Source organism: Camelus ferus, chromosome 3, assembly GCF_009834535.1.
Source record: "Camelus ferus isolate YT-003-E chromosome 3, BCGSAC_Cfer_1.0, whole genome shotgun sequence".
Taxonomy (NCBI): Eukaryota; Metazoa; Chordata; class Mammalia; order Artiodactyla; family Camelidae; genus Camelus; species Camelus ferus.
The window spans coordinates 32,224,740-32,244,582 of NC_045698.1; the positions used below are offsets into that span (position 1 = coordinate 32,224,740).

At 40.3% G+C, this 19,843-nt stretch overlaps 1 protein-coding gene across 3 annotated transcripts in view; it reads left to right on the plus strand.

The window, feature by feature from the left end:
* The first annotated feature begins 1,369 nt into the window (after nt 1-1,369).
* Nucleotides 1,370-19,843, plus strand: part of PARP8 (poly(ADP-ribose) polymerase family member 8) — a 163,117-nt gene continuing 144,643 nt past the window's right edge. Inside the window, exons 1-3 of one of the 3 annotated variants that reach the window (XM_032471889.1) lie at nt 1,370-1,902; nt 1,990-2,091; nt 3,045-3,099. In XM_032471889.1, the coding sequence (XP_032327780.1) occupies nt 1,803-1,902; nt 1,990-2,091; nt 3,045-3,099 (257 nt within the window). In that variant the 5' untranslated portion in view covers nt 1,370-1,802. Of the gene's footprint in view, nt 1,903-1,989; nt 2,092-3,044; nt 3,100-4,208; nt 4,648-19,843 lie in introns of those variants that run through there. The other 2 variants (XM_032471897.1, XM_032471903.1) reach the window with 2 other exon arrangements.

Genomic DNA, 19,843 nt, shown 5'->3' on the forward strand with positions numbered 1-19,843 from the left:
AAATTCGTGTGCATTAATAGATTTTAAGATTTTTAGAGAAGTTAGAGCACAGAGTGGAAGGAGGAAGTATGCATGAAACCCAGTGGTATGTGGAAGAAAGTGCTTTTGGTGGCCAACAGGCCTACAACAAAGCAGCATGCCCAAGAAGGATTTGAACCTGGCCTGCCCTGGTCAGGAAGCATTTCAGAGGAGGTATGAGCAGATGTACTGTGGCCGTTCCTCCACTTCATGTAAGGCTGCAGTGGTCCAGGTTATGCAGAGGAATGTTCCCTCTTGTAATTCACATAGAAGCTGGTGTGTTTGAGGCTGTGCAACAAATCAGTTCGTTTTTTCTTTCTGCAAGATAAAGGAGTTGGAGCATATGATCTTTCATTGTTTTGTCTCTCTAGAATCTTAAGAATCCATCAGGGAACACAGTCATTCCTAATTTCCCTAAACAACGTGTTGTCTCTGTCAGTATCTGAACTGGACTGGTTAAGGGTCTGAGCCAGTTTGACAACTCTTGGGTACTTACGCTGATAAGGAAGCAGACTGAAATTGGAGTATCCATAGAGAAAAGAGGGTGCAAATCACGACCATTCATGCAACATTTCAGCCTCCCACTTACAATCCAGGCACTGCACCAGGCACTCGGGACACAGAACCAAAAGAGCCATGTGGTCTGCTCAGGGAAGCCCTCTCAGTGGAGAAAAGATCAAGAAGCAAAGTGCCACTGGATGCCTGTGCTAGGGCAGATGGCAGCACAGAGGCAGGGCACCTACCAAGGTGTCCTTAGGTAGAACAGGATCAGAGCAGTACCTCATTTCTAAAGAGAACCGGCTTGTAGGAGCTCTCCGTTGACTCACTGGCAAAAAAGGTGGCTTTTTAAAACAAACCAAACAGATATCCATCCTTTAGGGGATCCCTGGCACGTGGCAGTTGATTCTGCCAATTTTTCATGGACGGAAATACCGAGGAGGTAAGAACTGCTGAATCTCTGCAAGTTAAAGTCCCTCAAAGGGGGCTGTGTTTCCTAAAGGGCGCTCCAAAGGGGCTGAACTACTTCCAACCGGGAGAAAAAGACTCTGGCAGTCAGGGTACGGGAGGGTGTACGTCTGGAGTCATTTCAAGGCTTTTTCCATCTTGCCTGATGTGGCAACAAGGAAAGACTTGTTCGTTTTATTTATTTATTTTCCATCTTTAACGATTTTTCTTTTCCTCCTTTTCCCCCTCCCAGCCACTCGGGTTTGGGTTCTCCATATGACTCATAATTCCTTCCGAAAGTGGAGTCGAATTCATAAAAGTGGTGGAGGTGGTGGTGGGGGGGGTGGCGGCAGGCTGGGAGCCCCAGGGAGTCTTCACTACCGACATTCCCACTCAGCCCCCGGCGCGAGTGGCGGTCGGGCTGGGGAATCCACCCTGCGCCTGGATGGCGGATACTATTAAAGCCCCGGCGGCCGGGACCGGGTGACTGGGCAGCGGGCGCGGCGGGCGCGGGAGGGTCTGCGGCGGGCGGCGCCGCAGCAGCCCCGGCACGGCCGCCGCCGCCCGCGGGCGCGAGTGTGCGCGGGTGTGGAAGGCCGGCGTGCGGGCCGCGAGGGGTGTGCGCGCGTGAGGCGGAGCGGGGCTCGCCCCTGGTCGGCGCCCGCCGTCCCGCCGGTGATCGCTCTCCGGCTGTCTCCAGCACCCTCGGCCCCCCACGGCCGTTGGTCCGGGCGGGGGAGGGAGAAAGTGAGACTCGGTGTCATCACCATCCATTGTCAGGAGGGGAGGAAATTGGAATCCAGCAGCGGCGAGCAGCAGCTGGGCGGTCACATCTGGGAATGCAAAGCCGACCTCCCCCTCCTCCTCCACCACCTCCTCCTCTCTCACCCGGGATCACTTCCGAAACCACTTCGCCTTCAGCCCCTGCCTCGGCCAGAGGTTTCATTTTTAACTGAATATTTACGAAAGCTGGAAGCGTGAGAGGGGGGTGGGGTAGGGTGGAAATAGCGGCTGCTTCTTTTCCAGGGATTTATTTAATGGGGATGTGTTCAAGGCAAGAGCGAATTCAGAAGGATATCGACGTCGTGATCCAGAAGTCCAGAGCCGAGAAGGACTGCCTGTTTGCAGGTGAGTTTTCGCCTTTCCAGAGCCTCGGACCCAGCATCAGCTTCCTCTGCCTGCCCATTACCCCCTTTTCCAGCTTTCTGGCCGCGACGTGTGTGGCTGGGGACGGAGGGTGGGTTGCACGTCCCCATTCCGGGGTTCATTTGGCAACAGCTGCTGCAGCGAGAGCGGGAGCCAAAAGGGGGAGGGGGCGCCAGCCTCTCCCCTTCCCCCCTCCCCCCTTCTGGGGCAGCCCCACTTTTGGGGGCAGAACCCTGGTGGCCCGAGCGGGGGTCTTGGCGGAGGGGCCGTGCGTTGTATTTTAGTCCCCAGTGGACACCCGGAGCGTCCGAGCCCGCCTCCCGGGTTTCAGCAGCAGCGACCCAGGCGGCGGGTAGGACCCGCCGGGTTTGCGCAATGGGCTGAGCGGCGGCGGCGGCGGCGACCGGGAATGGAGCCCGCTGCGCTGCGTTGCGCTGGCCGGCTGCGCCGGGCGCCGAGGCCCCCCCCGGAGAGCAGCGCTGGGCCGATCTCTGGCCCCTTCAGCTCCCTCCAGTCCCCTCTGACTGGCAGTGCGTTGCTCCGGAAAGAGAACGGATTCCAGGGGTTTTCGAGGCGCCTGGCGCCCCTGCCTGGGGGTCGCCTTTCGTCCATTTTGCTCCCCCGGGAGAGGGACTGGATTTTGCTTTCACAGCCGCGAGCTCGGCAGGGGCCGCTTCCGGCCGCCGGGACCGGGAAATTCCCGCCGTTGCTATGGCACCCGGCACTTGTTGCGGGGGGCGGCTTCCAGCGGCACCCGGCTTGGGGTGCGCAGCATCCCCTCCCGCGCCGCGCGGAGAGCGGACCTTGGGACTCTACAGCCCTTGCCTCCCGCCCCGCCAGGCCTCCACTTGGCTCCGTCAGATAAGGGGGCCCAAGGCTTAACCAGGGTTAAAAATCCACTTAAGGGGTAGCTTTTAACAAGACTTTCGTTTCAGATTTCAGATACTCAGACTCCACCTTTACTTTCACCTACGTTGGCGGCCCCAAAAGGTATTTATGTGTATAGAGTTGCTTCATTTCCTGTTCACAAGCTTGTGTTTCCTTTGTTCTTAGCATGTTCCGTGTTCGTGTATTTTCTTCTTCTTTTCTTGTTGCTGTCCTTTAGCTACATCCCAGGCCTGAGGTCCCTCGGTTTTAAAGAGCAGTGGGGCAATAAATACGTTTGATTAAAATGTTTCTAAGATCATGCCACAGGCCGTGAGTGGAACTCTCACACTCTTCAGGTTAAAGCTGCTCTACGGTAGCAGGTTGTTCTTGAGGCTTTAGGGGCTGACATAGGCGAGTGCCAAACCGTAATATTGGGCATAAAAGACAAAAGATGTCACAGAATAGCTTGATCACATGTGATGCTTTTTCTGGTGAGTAGGGGCTGCAGGTTTGCATGTTTTCTGAAGGTTAACATAAACATGCAGTCTGCCAGTTCTCCATACTTTTTTTTTTTTAAGGAGTCTTATTTTGCTTTTCATAGTTAGTTGCAAAGAATTTGGGAGTTACATGTAGCTGGAGTGTTTAACTTCTTTCTTGAGAGAGAAGAATGAAAGATGCATATATTATGTTAACAGTGTGAAAGAAGCCCAAATCCAATTGTGTGTTTAAGAGGTAGAGTTAAAGTGAAAAGTAACCATTAAAATATGCCTTCCTGTCTTCACTTGTTAAGGTAGAATTTTCTCCCTGTTAGCCCTTTGGGGATACAGTGGTTTAAAAGAGCAGTGGCCACATATGAGAACTGTCAGAGATTTAGCCTTGCTGTTAGGGCTTGACATTCAGTACCATTTGATCACATTCCAAAATATCTCTTAGCTAATGGAAACATTTATGAACTTACATATTGCAAAAGAAGCTTTTTTCTGTAAATAGATTTTTAAAAAGCTTGGGATTGATACGAATCTAAAAAATGCTTAGGATCTGTGTTGCAATGTACATCTCAAAAAAAGCTTTCATTGAAACAGTTATCACGTTTCCCACATGCATAGTATTTGTAAGCCTCAAGATTAGTATATTGATTTCATTTATTAGTTGAAAATATAACATATAATATATACTTATTGGGGGAGAATAAAATTATATTATTTCTAAATTTCCTGTAGCACCATCATTTTTTTATGAATGAAAAGAATAATTAAATTAGAGGAGATTCAACTAAATTAATGCTGCTCCTACACTTACTATCCAGAAGATGTAGGTATATGACTAATGAGCTCTTGGATTGCTTTAATAGTTAAAACTGAAAACATTTCTGCATACAATCAGGTTCATACCTGCTTGAGTTGTCTGTTTCACAGTGGTGGTTTGTCTCATGAGAGGTGTAGACTGGGAAAGCCCTGGGGTAGGCTTTTCAACTAACTAGCTTTATTATTTTCAATGAGGTGCTTGAATGTTTTGGCCACGATTTAGTTATCTGTACAAGGAGGGAGTGAACCATACTCTTAAGATCTGTTAGATACTGCACTAAGATTCTTTACCTGCAGATAACTGAACTAGTGTTAACACAGCAAGAGGTGCAGAAGGTATGAATGCCTCCAGGAGCAAGGCCAGGAGGTAGGGATGAATCATTAACTAATAGAGATAACATCAGTTTTCACTGTAGGAACAAACATCATGGTTGCTCTTAAAGTAAGAGATATTTCCTTTGTTAACCCACCTAAGAGATACTTTTCCCCTGATTTCGATACCCGAGAGGATTTGCACAGCTAATGTGGATAACCTGTTTTTAAAGAAGAAAGATAGCTGGTACCACTGTCGATGTGATTGCTTTGTCTTCTCAAAAGCTTGTTCCATAAAATTATGTATAAAAGATTGCTTTAGTATAGTAATTATAATACCTTTAATGGATTTGTAGCTAATGGCAGAAGATAAATTTTCTGAAAGAAAAGTGTTGTTTTCATGAACTACATTAACTACAGATTTGTAGCTAATGGCAGAAGATAAATTTTCTGAAAGAAAAAATATTGTTTTCATGAACTTCATTAACTACATTAGAATCTGGTATTTATTGTATATTTCTCATTGCTATGTGCCAATCAGGCATTTAAAATTCAAATAATAATGGTCTGTTTTGATTTAATGTACTTGTCAACCTGTAATGTTCAGTTAATAATTATAATGTTCATTTCAGGTAAACTAGACTTATTTCCTGATTAAAGGAAGGTAGGGATCTTATGGGGAGATAGTACATGTTTATCTTGAATTATATTGTAGTGTCATTTCATCTAAACCATTGAGAACATTTATTTTCAAGAGATGATTTCAAGAATAATTTTCAGTTAAAGCTGTAGATAAAACTTAATATGCTATTTCCTCTCTGACTCTTCCCAAGAATAATTACACTTTGTCTTAAGACAAGAGTTGATCTTACATGTTACTCTCCAGAAAAAAGAAATAACATTGAGACATTTTTCTTTTTCCATGTACCTCTTTTATGCTTCTATGAATAAAAGGAGAGGCAGGAGGCAGTCATGTCAGGGCTGGCCACTGGCCTAGTAAATTGGCCTTTCATTTGGAGGTTGTCAGAGGGGCAGAGGGCCTGTTAACATTTGCTCTTCTGCCTGGGTGGACTTTAGGTCAGAACTGAGGGGGAGCAGATGGTCTGCTGGAAGACTGGGTTCACTTAGTTCTCCCTAATGGGAAGGTTCATGGAATTATTATTATCCTCAGTTTTGGATTTGCAAACTGAGGCTCAGAGAGTTTAGAAAACATGCTCAAATCTACTCAGTGAAATTGTGAAGCTGCTGTAAAAACCCTGTTCTGTCACACTTCTGAGACCTGTGCTCCTTCCTCTGCACTTGTGTTCCTAGCGTCTTTGAGACACTTGAACATCGAAAAAATTATGCAGATGTTTACTTGAGAGTTGTAGTTTTAGTGTCTTTTGATTGAGAAATAATGCAACATGTTAAATGTTGAGAATTGGTTATTAATATCATCTACATATGCTTGAAAACTTGTGGTATATAGGGCACGATTAATTCATTCCTTAAAACATCTCTGATTTCTGGACTCCTTGGAATAACTCCACAGTTGTCAGTGGTCCAGGGTCTGCCATAGACTCCTTTCAAACGTTCCCTCCCAATTTCAGGGGTGTGCTAAGAACTGTAAACCAGACGCCTCAACTTGTATACAATTTGTGAGTTTGTGCAAAAGTCATTCTTTCCCTGTACTTTGTCATGCTGTGATCTCCTGCCTCTTTCTTTCTCCCGTTTTGGTTGGCGGTAGACTCCTTAAGACCATAAAGGTTTGGGGTTCTGGTCCTTCATCTCGCTTGCAGTCAGTTGTGCAGTTAGTGATAGAAGAAACGGAAGGGGGAAAGTGAGTGATGACAGCTACTGAGGGGGTGGGGAAGCAGCTGAGTGCCTGGGGCCAGAGCTCAGCAGAGTCAAGAGGAGAGAGCAGGGGGAGCCCCATAAGCCTGGTCACAGATCCCATGGAATTCCTTGATTGTGAGCTTTTAGCAAGGAAAATATTGTGAAGTTACAACTGAGGCTTTAAGTGTTGATTGTAAAAAAAAAAAAAAAAAAAAATTAGAAAAAGAGATAAGCCAAAAAGAAGAAAATTTACAAAATATGATTTCTCCATCTTATATTAACATACTAGAATTTATTCTTTTAGAATTTTTATGTCTGTATGCATGTAAAATGTATGTATCCAAAGATTGTATTATATTCTTGAGACCTCCCTGTTTTTCACCCAAGGATATAACTTTAATGTCTTGGCTTTAGAAAGGATATGAAAATAAAGAAATGCTTAATGAGTTAGGAGTTTTCCAATCAAGGGTGTGCATGATAAGGAATCTAATATTTATATTAGAAGTTATTAATAAATTAGAAATTGGATTATAATGAGATAGATGTTCAGAGACATCTGTAAATGTACACCCTGTGTTGTATGAATAGACACTTTTTCATGTAGTCATGGATAGTTTGACATCTTTTGAAATGCACCGTTCCTTCTTAGGAGTTTCTGTCCCCATAACTGTTTTGGACCATCGTGTGTGACACTAACAATGGTACTCTAGCATGTCCCTCAGATCACAAGCTACCTTCTCTTCCTCCTGGGCCTTTGCAGGTCCATCCACATCCTACCCTCCCACCTCTCAACCCTAGTCAGCTTTCATTATTTCATTATTCTCAATAATGAGGATTTGGCTTTGCTAAGCCAAATTCCCCTCTGAGAAGCCTTCCCTGGCATGCCCTACCCTGTTTGGTTTTGTGAGGTGTTTCTAAAATCATGTTGTCACATTGTATTTGTTAGCACCTGTTTACTTAATCATCTGTCTGACCACCAGAGGAGGGTCTGTTCTGTTCATTGCTGTTTCCCTAGTCCCTGGCTTGCTGCCCACTACAATATATTTTCTCAGTAAGTACATATACAGTGAATTACTAAACAATTGCCAGAACACCTTCTGGCAGGTGAGAAGCAGTTCCCTAACTCAGATGACCAGCTGTAGAAAGACTCAGATAGTTCAAAAAGCTCCCAGTCTGGTGATACCACTTGGAATGGAATTTCTTATGAATCCAGAAGTTGCTTACCCAAGTTATAAGCCTTGTTCAGATGTTTTCAGGAGACAGACAAACACAGAGGCTTAGGATTATAGAGAGTTCTGGGCACTGTGGTACACTGGAGAGTTTGGATTCTAAAAGTAAAAAGTTAAAAAAGTCAACAGCAGTCTGGTGATCAAGCACATCTTCCAGGGACCCTAATCCACCTGGGCTCCCAGTATATAATTCCTTACTCATGGGATGCTATGGGAAGAGACGATCTACTTGAATGCTAAAGTACATTTTTTTTTCTTTCGACTGTCTTAGAAAGGAGGTGTGTATCTGCCTGCAGGAGTGGGGGTGTTGGGAGGATGGAGAAGTAATTCCGTCATCTCAGAAAGATTCATCAATTTTCGTTATGAAAGAAGTACATTCTCATTCTAAAATCTTGAAATGTGTAATTATTTTGAAACCATCAGGTGCTCCTGAAGGTGTCAGAATAAAAAGAATGATTTTTTTTTAAATAAAAAATTTAGAATACTCTTCTTGGCAATTATTGTCTGCATAATTTTTGGTTATTATCAGTTATTATCCAAAATGATGATTTTTTTTAAAAAAAAGTATGTTCCTTGGAGCCCTGGGAACCTACCTGGAAATCTTGGGGTGACCAGTGGAAGGGAGTGTGAAGGAAGCTGAAAGACTGAGTGAGAGTCGGGCTTCCGTATCCCTTTGTGAATTATAGCTGCTCTAGCTCTTTGCTGTTCCGTGTAACATTTTCTTTGAAAAAGATCTCATTATTAAATGAGTTTCAAAACCACTGACCTAAAATAACCACCAATTTAACACAAGTTTAACTTTATTGAAGGTTATATATTAAAAAAATATTTGAACTCCATTTATTTCATGGATTAAAATACTACTACTAATCATATTTATTGGGCATAGTCCCTGCTATGCGTTTTGCCTACCTTACATCCTGTGCTCGCAGCAAAGAAGACCAGTAGGTATTTTGTTAGCTGCTTTACATTTTATAGCCAAAGAAACTGAGGCTTGGGTAGTTCAGCTTATTTACAGTTAGTAAGAAGCAGAGTAGGTATATTCCAGTGGAAGTCAGTGTTTATATAAGGTTTTAAGGCACATGGGTTGCACTGGCATGACTAGAGTGGCTGGGAATGTTTGGGCGTGGGGAGGGTTGCTGTTGCTAGTGGGATGTCTGCCAGGGGCAGTGTTGCAGATCTACTGGTTGGCAGGGGAAGTGCCCGAGCCCACTGCTGAGCATTAATAGTGGTGAACTTATGTACATTGGCTGAGGAATCCTTATGCAAATATTGGACCAATCCATTTAAATTCCCCATCGTTTCTCTCTGAAGCATTAAAAAAAAATACATATAAGTGAAATTTCACCCGTCCTGAAAATATTTTGTAATCCTCTGCACACATTTGCTTTTGGATAGATTGTGCTATAGTAGATAAGCCTCGCTTTAAGACAGTTGCCAGAATCGAATTTCGATCAAGTTATTGACATGTCATTTTCTTTTTCATTCTCTAAATTTCTGAAATCTTGTGTTTCACGTGCCCCCAGGAAAGACTAATCAGAAATATGCTTGTATGAATGAGGCTTGTCATTCCTATTTTGTTGTGATGTAACTTGGGCTTTCTGTTCAGTCATCTCACTGAATTGCTGGCCACTTCAACTCAAGGCATCAAAACAAGCCATCCTTTTTAAAAGAAGCTTCTCTTCCCAGCCTCTCCCTGGTCAGTATCACATCACTTGAGCCTAGTGTGGGGAATCACAGTCTCAGGTTTCAGGTATCCCATCTTCCTCTTTACCTCTTTTGAAGCTCCCCTGACTTTTACTTTGAAGTTATCATTGTGGCATCTCACCTCACCCCATGTCGACACTCGTTGAGGCCCTGATCTCCTTAATTTAGGTCACTTTAACCAAGTGTCTTAAAATACTTAAGAGCTTCTCACCCATTCAGTTCACTTATACCTGCACTCTTTGAGCATGAATTTAATCATAGAGCATTTACCTGCTCAGAAGCTTTCAAATGCAGCCAGAGTTTTCTTCATATCAAATTTAAACCCCATTCCTGGCTTTCAAGAGCCATCTTCCCCATCCGTTCATCTGTTTCTCAGCCTTTCAAACACTGACTTACTGCTGTTTGTTTATTGACCTAATCTCTCCACTCAACAGCAGTTTACATTAATTTAGTGCATTAAACATATACAGCTGTTCAGGTTTTATTGATTGGTAACATGTGTTGCATAGTATTCTTGGTTTGGCTATCAAGATTATGGCTTTTATTATCATAAAGACCAGTTCATTTAATCTTTTCTTTGGCCACAAGTGGCATCTCTGTGAAAATGTATGATGTATGTATGCACATGAAGAGGACTTGGTGAGACTTTGAGTAGAACAAGGTGGAAATGAGAAGACAAAATGGAATCTGAGGAGGATGGGACGAGAGTACGAACAGATTATCCCCAATCTGTTATAGAGAAACAACAAGTCTTGATTGTAGTTTATTTGCATATTGATGGCATCCGGTTTGTGGCTGACACCTTCTTGGTATTAAATGGAGGATACCACTTCAGTCAATGTTAAATTTGAAAGAGACATCCACTTAAACCTTTGTGCAGTCAGATCACTTTTCCCTATGCAGAAATGAGCAGAAAGTTAGCTGCTAACTGACTTTCCCCAGGATGGTCTTCACACTTTGAAATACAGATTGAAAAGACCTTCCCAATGGCCTGAAAGTATTAGGATTTGTCAACCAGCTCAGAAGTGCTGTAGTTATTTGGATTTTTATCACTGTTTTGTTTAGAAAGCAGATACAGGTTATTATCCAAGAATCATTTGTAGAATATTCACTGTATTTGAAGTATAGAATTGAGCCAGAGACTAATATAACTACTTTACATTTGTTAGACTTTCACATCTATGAAGAAAAAAGTTCATACAAAATTGGAAAACAACAAACAAAAATACTGTTAAGGACAGAGCTGTCTAAAAGAACGAAGAAGTCAAATAAAGTAAGTCACGAAAAAAATCAATATTCTGTTTAAAGACTGGAACTCCAGTTCCCAGCAGAATGCCCAGAATATAGTTTTTCCTAGTATTTCTTAAATGACAGTAATATTTTTCCTCTATTATGTGATAGCATTTCCCAAACTGATTAATTAGATGTTAGGTATGTGGCCAAATATGTCTGGGAAATGTTTAGTTACACAATATTAAACAATTTTAATGGTTGTCTTTTTAGGGCCTTTTATAGATTAGTGTGCATTATGCATACCCACGAGGTGAATGAAGCATTCAGGGTTTTTCAGACTTACTTGATTACAGATCTGGACCATCTCAAGAGAGTTGTTTTGTGGAAAACACTCTGGCAAACTCTGAGTCTTATTCATTAAAAATAGTTTTCAAGTAAACAACAGTACAGTATAAATGAAAATTGCCGATTCACACTGAGCCCCGAAGAATTTATTTTCAGTCATTTTTATAGAACTTGCTTTATGACAAGGGAAGCTTCAGTTAAAGGCACTTGGCATTTCTATACGAGGGTTTATTTCTCTGGGTCTCTCTCAGTTGTGTTGAATCCATTTATGATAAGGGCTCTCAACTCTTCAGATCAAAGCACTGAAGCTCGCAGGGCCCTCTTTGGCACATGATTAGAAGTCAGCTTCATAAGGAAGGGTTAGAGGCAGATAATGATTCTGTGCGGCAGAAGGACTGATTATGTCCTCTTAAATTCTGTCACTTTGACTGCAGTACAGCTTCTTGGGAGCCATCCTTGATGGAGTGTACATTTTGAAGAAGTTCATGGCAAGGGAAATCTGGAATTTACCTAAATGTTGTCTCTCTTTGACAAATTACATTTAAAAGATCAATGAGGGTATCTATTTTGTAAGTTCATTTTCCTTCCAGTGACCATGTGAGACGATTACTGAAGGGGTTTTAACACATCTTTCAGAATTTTGTCAGCTTTAGTCAGGAAGCAAACTCCCTTTTCTTTAGACAGTGTCAGTCGTTAACCTTTGGGCAGCCACGGGTTACTTTTGGTAACATGTGAATGGAGAAGGAATCCTCGGCTTTAGAGTGCGCTGCTGGTGGGGACACAAGGCCAGGTCTGTATTCAGAGTGATTCACGTGACGTCTTTTCTATACGAATATTCCAGAGCTTTTGTGATTCCAGGGAAACCAGTGGAACACATGCTAAGAATCTAGTAAATTTTAGGTCTCTCATTTGGAGGTCATTGTGCAGAATCTTCAGACTGAGTTTGTGATTGTGCTCATATATTTGTCTGTCTACATGCATTCATGTTATTGATCTTAAGAGCAAGGTCTTAGATATTGGCATGAGGGAGACCTAAGCAGGATGCTAAAATCTGCTTCATAGATAAAAGATGATGCAGTCATCCTTTCTCATTAAAATGCACCACAGCTAGATGTGCAGCAGGAAAAAAAAAAAAAGTTAGGCCCTCCAGCTGAAAAGCAGACATTACTTTATTATCACCACAGAATTTGGTATGTTTCCTCTAATGATTGGTCATATTCACTTTAAGCTAAAGAAATTTGAATAATTCACTGTGAGCCACATTCTTTCTTGGTTCTTTCTCAATCAGTCCATCCTAATGGGAAAACCAGCCTAAAATAGTGATTTCAGTAGATTTCAATCAGCGATGCATATTCTCGGCTGAATTTGGCCCCCAATTGATGAAACTTGGGCTAAGAAAGATTTTAAACTTAATTTCTTTGAAATCATACTAGTGTGATTTAGTATGAGCTTTCTGTATTGACTTCCTATGTCATTAATTTAAAATTTCCAGTATCCTAAATTCTTGATGGCCAATGTGTACAGAATTCTTTCCAACTGTAGTTAATTGGCGGGAGAAAATCTGCTTAGGGTGGTAGTTTCATAAAAGGATTTTTTAAAACAGAGAAATGTTGACATCCAGCCTTTGGGTATATTCTGCAAAATGTTAAATTCAAATGTACTTTCAAATCAAAATGCAGGTGCTTCACACTACGCAGTTATCAGAATGACCAAAATCCAGAACACTGAAGACACCAAATGCTGGCCAGCATGTGGAGCAACAGGAACTATCATTCATTGCTGATAGAAATGCAAAGTGTAGGTACAGCCACTTTGGAAGACAGTATAGGCAGTTTCTTAGAAAACTAAACCTACTCTTACCATGTGATCCAGCAGTCTTGCTCCTTGGTAGTTACCCTCAGTGAAGTTGAAAATTGAATGTCCACATAAAAATCTGCACTGATGTTTATAGCAGTTTTACTCAAAATTGCCAAAATCTGGACCTAAGTGTTTATCAAGGAATGATTGGATAAAGAAGTTGTGGTGTGTGTATATATACACACACAATGGAACACTACTCAGCCATAAAAAGAATGAAATAATGCCATTTGTGGCAACATTGAGTGACCTAGAGATTATCATACTAAGTGAAGTAAGTCAGAGCAGAACAAATATATTACTTATATGTGGAATCTAAAAAATAATACAAATGAACTTATTTACAAAACAGAAATAGACTAACAGAAATAGAAAACAAACTTACGGTTACCAAAGGTGAATTAGGAGTTTGGGATATGCAGATAAAAACTACTATACATAAAATAAACAACAAGTTCCTACTGTATAGCACAGGGAACTCTATTCAATACCTTGTAATAACCTATAATGAAAATGAATATGAAAAAGAATACATGTATATGTGTAACTGAATCTCTATGCTGTACACCAAAAACTAACACACACTGTAAGTCAACTACACTTCAATTAAAAAAAAAAATGAAAGGATACAGACTAAAATTAGCAAAGGGCAAAAGCTTGTTGGGCAGAGTCCAGGAGAAACCAGCACAAGTTTCCAAGTGTTTTGTCAGTAGAGTCACATGGACACACACTTCTCCCAGCGATGATGTATGGCAACACATGCAAAGCGTTGCCAACCAAGGAAGCCCTCCTGAGCCTTTGTGTCCAGGGTTTTTATTAGGAGTTAGTCACATAGGCAGGCTGCACCTTTGTGACTGACCTCAACTACGCAGACCCCAGCCAAAGAGCAAAAACAGGTGTTTACAATAAATCATATTTGTTAGCATAACTGTCTGAACAAACCCAAGACTGTAGGCATACAGAAACACTCTTCAAGCAGAATATTCCAAGGGCTCAGAGCTCATTTCCTAGGAACTGGCCAAGGGCCAGTCTTAAAGACAGACCTTTCTTGGGAATGTGCAGGGTTTGACCATCCAGGGCCTGAGTTAAGGCTTCCCTGCAGTGTCCAGCACAGGACCGGACAGAGAAGGCAGTACTTGATACAATCATTCGCAGCAGTAGCCCAGTTTTAATTCCTGCAGTCCAGACCCCATGAACAAACAGAATAAGGAAAAGAAAAATGCTCCACTTTTTTTGGTAGGACAGTTGCCCTAATTGATTAAGAAATGCAAAGTTTCCTCGATTTAAAAAGGCATTAATTTGCAAGATGCACTATCATTGAATAATAATTTCTAATAAAAACTTTACTGAGTATACACAAAAATTAAAAAGATAGCAGTAGCATATGTTCATTTATATAACTACATGCTGTTCTTTTTTTTTTCTCCCAGTGTGTCAAAGTCCAAGTCTAAACCTTCATTATTTTTTGAGTCTAAAGATTCTCCAGACTCACTTTTGGCCATTATCAGATCACCAGAGCATTCCAGTGATACTGGTTTTCCTTCCCCAAGTTCTAGGTTCCTGATCTTCAAAATACTTTAGAATAGTTGGCCCCCCTCCTTTTTTAATTTGAAAAATTATAGGTTTTTGTCTGCATTTCTTATTTGCTTAACCTTGTATTTTTTCCTTTTCTTTCATTGAATTGCATAATAGTAAAAATTAAGTAGTTTCACTGGAAGATCAGCTAAAATGTGTTTTAGCGCCACCACGAGAGCCCTTGTCTTGCCAGGTCCCTCATATTTTACCAGCCTCTCCCATCTTTGGAAAGTCCTCATATATTCTGATACATTTGGCAGTTCCTCCTGACTTTTCTTGCATTGTCTGACATGTAAGGGCCCTCCTCCTCCATAGGAAAAAAAAAAAAAAAACAACTCATTTCCGGGCTGTATCACAGCTTTACCCACCAGGCAAGTGGTGATTCCAGTGCAGGTGACACAGGGGTGACAATCAAATGAGGTGAATGCTCTGTTGAGGGCCAGGTTCTCACTTTTGCTGACCCTGGCGGATACATTGTCCCAACTTCTTCCTGCATAGAGGTTAGGAAGTTTCTTTTGGTATAAGTTTTAGAGATATAAGTTAAAAACATGAATCTTACAATCAAGAAAATTCAGTAACAAAACAAAGTCCTACTAAGCAAGTAATATGGAATAGACAAATCATTCCTAGTTTCTACCTCTAAATTACCCCTCACATTTTGGTCCCGAGGAGATTTCTCATTTCGTCCATGTAAAGGAAAGCTAGAGAAGCCATTGGAAGGAATTGGGTGGCTGGAATAACTTGATACATTCTGATAGCCCGGATTGCCTCAACATTTGCATGTTTAATTAAAGTACTTGTTTGTAATTTAAATTAATTTTAAGCAAGTAATAAAAGGGAAAGCTCTTCAGATGTTGTGGGAGAGGATATTTAAGGACCACATATTTATCGCTAGGCTCACACCTTCTGCCTCCTCCATTACCCTGGATCAGTGCCCGCTGTTCTTATGTTTCACAGTGCCCTCCCTTCTGCTTCTCACACCCTATGTGCTTTCTTGTTTCACGATGACTCTCACGGCTGTTGGAGCTGCTACAACAGGCGAGGTGGGAAACGGGAAGGGTAAATGAGCATAAAGGTCATTTGTAAACCGTCTGTGTTCTTACTGCTCCTCCATTCATTCATCTGTCTGTCTATCTCTCTGTGTGCATGTCTTTTACAGTGTGTATTTTACTTGCATACATCTACAATTCTTAAAGAGCAACTATTATCACAATTAAAACCTGGGGAAATCAATTTTTTCAAGGGAAATACCAATTGGCAAATAAATCAGTTGAATTTTTCCCCCCTGAAACTTGCTTAAGTGTGTTGATCATATACGCCCAATGAAGAAAAACATCACTGTATCATGAAGTGTGTTTCATTTTCACATGCCTTCCATATTGCAGTAACTCAGCCTTCCTCTTTCTAAGGGTTGGTTTCTGAGTGACGTTGGAAGCCATGTATGTGGTAAGAGAACAGAATTACAAAATCAAATTTAAATAAAAAAGTGAAATCTTGATATATTGACACAGATCCATTAGTCCTGTATCCTTTTGTTAGGACATGGGGGCCTGCCTGATTTTCATAAAAGCCATGCATTTTCATTCAAATAAACAAGCAAAAATTATTTTTGATACCCCCTACTTGGAAAAGTACATGAATATCTTGAAGTGTATTAGAAATTTTGCAAATGGTTGAAATTTTATGGAATGCTGAGTTATCTTCTTTTTTTCATGAATTCAAAAAGATAAACCCTTGTTTTCTTAAAAATTAATTTACATAGATAATCTTCCTAAAATAGGACATGAGTGAGTCTTAGTTCCAACTAAAAAGAATATGTGTTACCATAGCTATAAGAACAGAAGAATCAAAATATATCTGATCCCATTAGAAAATACTGCTTTTTCTTGAAATTTTAAGTTACAAGAATTTAATGACACATTTAAGTCACCTCTTGTTTCAGTTGGGCTATTGAGATTTGTTTTCCCAATATCTGAATTTTTTTTCCTTAAAATTGAGTGAGTTTGGCTTTGAATCCAGTCCATTCATTCTTGAAGGGCTATTGGGTCACTGGTCTGTGAGGCAAAAGTCATTTAATTATCCTGGTTGTAGATAGTTAACTTTTAAGCATCTTTTAGATCATGTTTACTTAAATGAGAGGGATTAGCACTGGGTAGCTGAAAAGGAGAGTGAATATTCCTCTTTGGTATCTATCAGCAGATTTACAGATTCATTATTCTTATAGCTCAAATTGTCTAAGAGCTTCAGATAAAATTTAATTCTGATTTCAACTAGTTGTGAAGCAGTTGATCCAAAATAAAATTAAAGTCCTTGTTTCGAAGTTGTAGGGGAGCCTCAAGATCAGAACAGAATTTCTTTCAACCTGAAGTTGAAAGTCTGTGAGTTCAGGATTAACTGAAAAAGCAAACTATGTGGTGTGATTGTTAAGGGGGAACTATTCCAGTAGTTGCTGTGACCTGGTTAAGGAACATTCCAGTCCTGAATCCTCCAGTTTCTCTCCTGTCTCCTCACACCCCAGTCTTCTTTTCCAGTTTACTTGTAATTTGATGTGATTGGAAACCAAATAACCACACCTGTTAGAATCATGTCTAAAATGTCACAGACTTTGTTCAGGGACCTGAGGGAGCATAAGGACATGGCCTTGTGACATGTTTATTGATGGTTTAAAATCATTTTGTATGTTTTATTTTCTTCTGTGCTTAATTTTATGGTTATTATTATTTCATATCCTCTGACTTAGAGCTTTGGTTACAAAGCAGTATAAATGTCACACATAGTACCATTTGTCATATTGGCAGATGGTGGGTATTTAGATAGATGGTTGGAATTTTGCTGTTTGAGTGAGACTATGCCATTAGAAGCTTGTTTTCCCAAGTATCAGTACATTCTCTACTTCTACGGAGTGGAGAAACCAAGATCTGAACTAAGCATAATTGAGTACATACCAAGCCGGGGGTGGGGGTGGGGAGTGGCGACTAACATTTGATGCCACTTCCTTTGCTTGTATGTTGTTGATTGCATTTTAATACGAATAAAAAGATTTTCTACCAAAAATATGAAAGTAATGTTTTGCTAAGCTAAATTTTAATGAAATCATTTGGGTTTATTTATAGTCACTTAACATTTTCAGTTCATGTGTTAATATTAATTCTACTTGCTGGAGAGAAAGTACAGGAATGATATTCAGTGTGATAACCACCTTGTTACTGCAGAAGTGGAGGAATCTGGCATTTTTAGTATCAGGTGTTTTAAGTAAAAAAAAAATTGCCAGTTTCCCACAGCAGAGATAATCTATGCTTGCCTGGGTCCCGTTAATCTTTGTTACAAAATTATAAGCCTAGAGGTCTTATACTACTTTAAATTTTCAAAATTAGGTCACATAAATGTTGTATCAGACTTCTAATTCAAAAGTGGTATCCTCAAGAATAGTGAAGATAGGATGTGTTTGTAGCCTACTCCTTGCTTAGCTGTGTATCAGCAGAGGGGCACGTAGTGCAGTTATGGTGTTTTCAAATGTTGGTGAACTGTTTTTCTTGATCTCTTATATACAAGTGTGATTTTTTTCCCCCTTTTCCTGAACTAATGTTGGAACATATGGTCTGATAAGTGTGAGTACATTTGGGGAAGGCAAGATAGAATGCTTCAAATTAGGGCTGACCTGGAAATGTGTGGTTTAGGAGGGGGAGGGAGTGAAAGGAACTTAAAGGCAATGGAGTGAATGGTGGAGAGAATGGATTAGCAGCAAAACTCGGGGATCCAGGATTTATCCTGAAGAGACGGAGGAGCGGTCCTGTGGCTAATGCAGCAGGGGATCAGATTGAAAGCCTGCCACCTAGGAAATGATTTAAGTACCACGGTCCTGTCTGGAGTGCGAGTGCTTTATTTACTTGGAGGAAGCTCTTTGACCCTTCTCATGGATTTCATCAATTTCAGATGTTATGCAAATACATTTTCCCTTTGGCTATTTTACAAGGACGTTGAGGATTAATTAAATTTAAAAGAAAGTAGTGCATTGAACTCCCAGGAGACAGAGGAGCTATTTGTTATTTTTTCATCATTCATTCCTTATTCATTCATTTTACAAATATTTGTTGAATATCAATTACAGTGAAGACATTATACCAGGTGCCCTAACTGGGAATACAAAGATGAATGATTTGGGTGACTTCTGCCCTCATTATGTATTGTGCTCATATTTTATTTTAAAAATTTCCATTATAATATGAGTGTGCAGAGGTATAACATTGCCAATCTCAGCAGTAGTTCACCTTTGACTAACATCACGGACACATATTTTTACTTTGTAAATTCATTTTTCTTTTCTAAATTTAGAACTGTTCTACCTTCTACTGTAAGTGAGACACAACATGACTTTATTTTTTTCTATATTATAATCAGTGCTATATGCACTATTTTTTCTTACTCAAAAAAAATTATAATAGTAAACCAAACTGAACTCCTTACACATTACTTCTTCCATTGCAATATGTAGGTCTTATTTTAGATGGCACACTGAGAGTAATTTTAATCTCATATACTTATTTGTGAAAATATTACTAAGGAGAAATTTAAAAAAGAAAGTTTAAAATTAGAAAGAATAATATTCATATAATTTAATTAGCAATAAAGAAACAAACTTTAATCCACAATTTGAGTTAAAATATACATTAATTATCAAAAACTTAAACTTAGACATTTCCAATAAGCATTTATAGTCTATTTTTGTAGAAAAATGCGCACTATTTTCCAAAGAGGCTGGTGAAACTTTCCTAGCTTAGGTGACTTTTTAGTTGATTGGTTCTTTTTAGTTGATTGGTTCTTTTTAGTTAACTAATGAGTGAGTGTTTTGACCACTAGCTGAAAATATTAATCTTTCCTTTCAGTCTGAGCAAGTAAAAGAAGATAAATTTGTAATGTGCCTGGTTCTCTCCTTTGGGTTTGGAAAGAAATACTCTCCTTCCTAAATTCGTATAGAAAAGAGGAGAATATATCTCCTTGATTATTTCTCAATTTGGGTTCTTGTGTTTGGAGAAGGAAAATAATAGTGCTGAAATCAGGAGCCTGTGTCACTGCCAAATACTTCAGATATGTCGATGTACTGGGCTGGGCTGAAAAAATACTGGATTATGAATAACGGTAAGTGACAACTGAAGTTTTATATATATATATATTCATATATTCTGTTTCTCTTCATCTTATGTAATGTTATAAAAATGATGAAATGCCTAAATGTAGCCTTGACAGAGTACGAGCATCCACCTTCTGCTTAAATCACATGAGCCCATCAGAAATCTTACGGTGATATTTTGGCGCTAACCTAATGTTATTTGTGAACTAGTGTCAGGAGTGGTTTCCAGGACTCACTTGACTTCCATATTTATAGTATGGATTTTTAAAAATGGTTTTTTCAGTTTGGCTACTTTGAAAGCCAGGAGCTTAGTAAGTGTCATAAATGGTACATATTTTATTCCTGCCTCCTGTTCCTTTCCC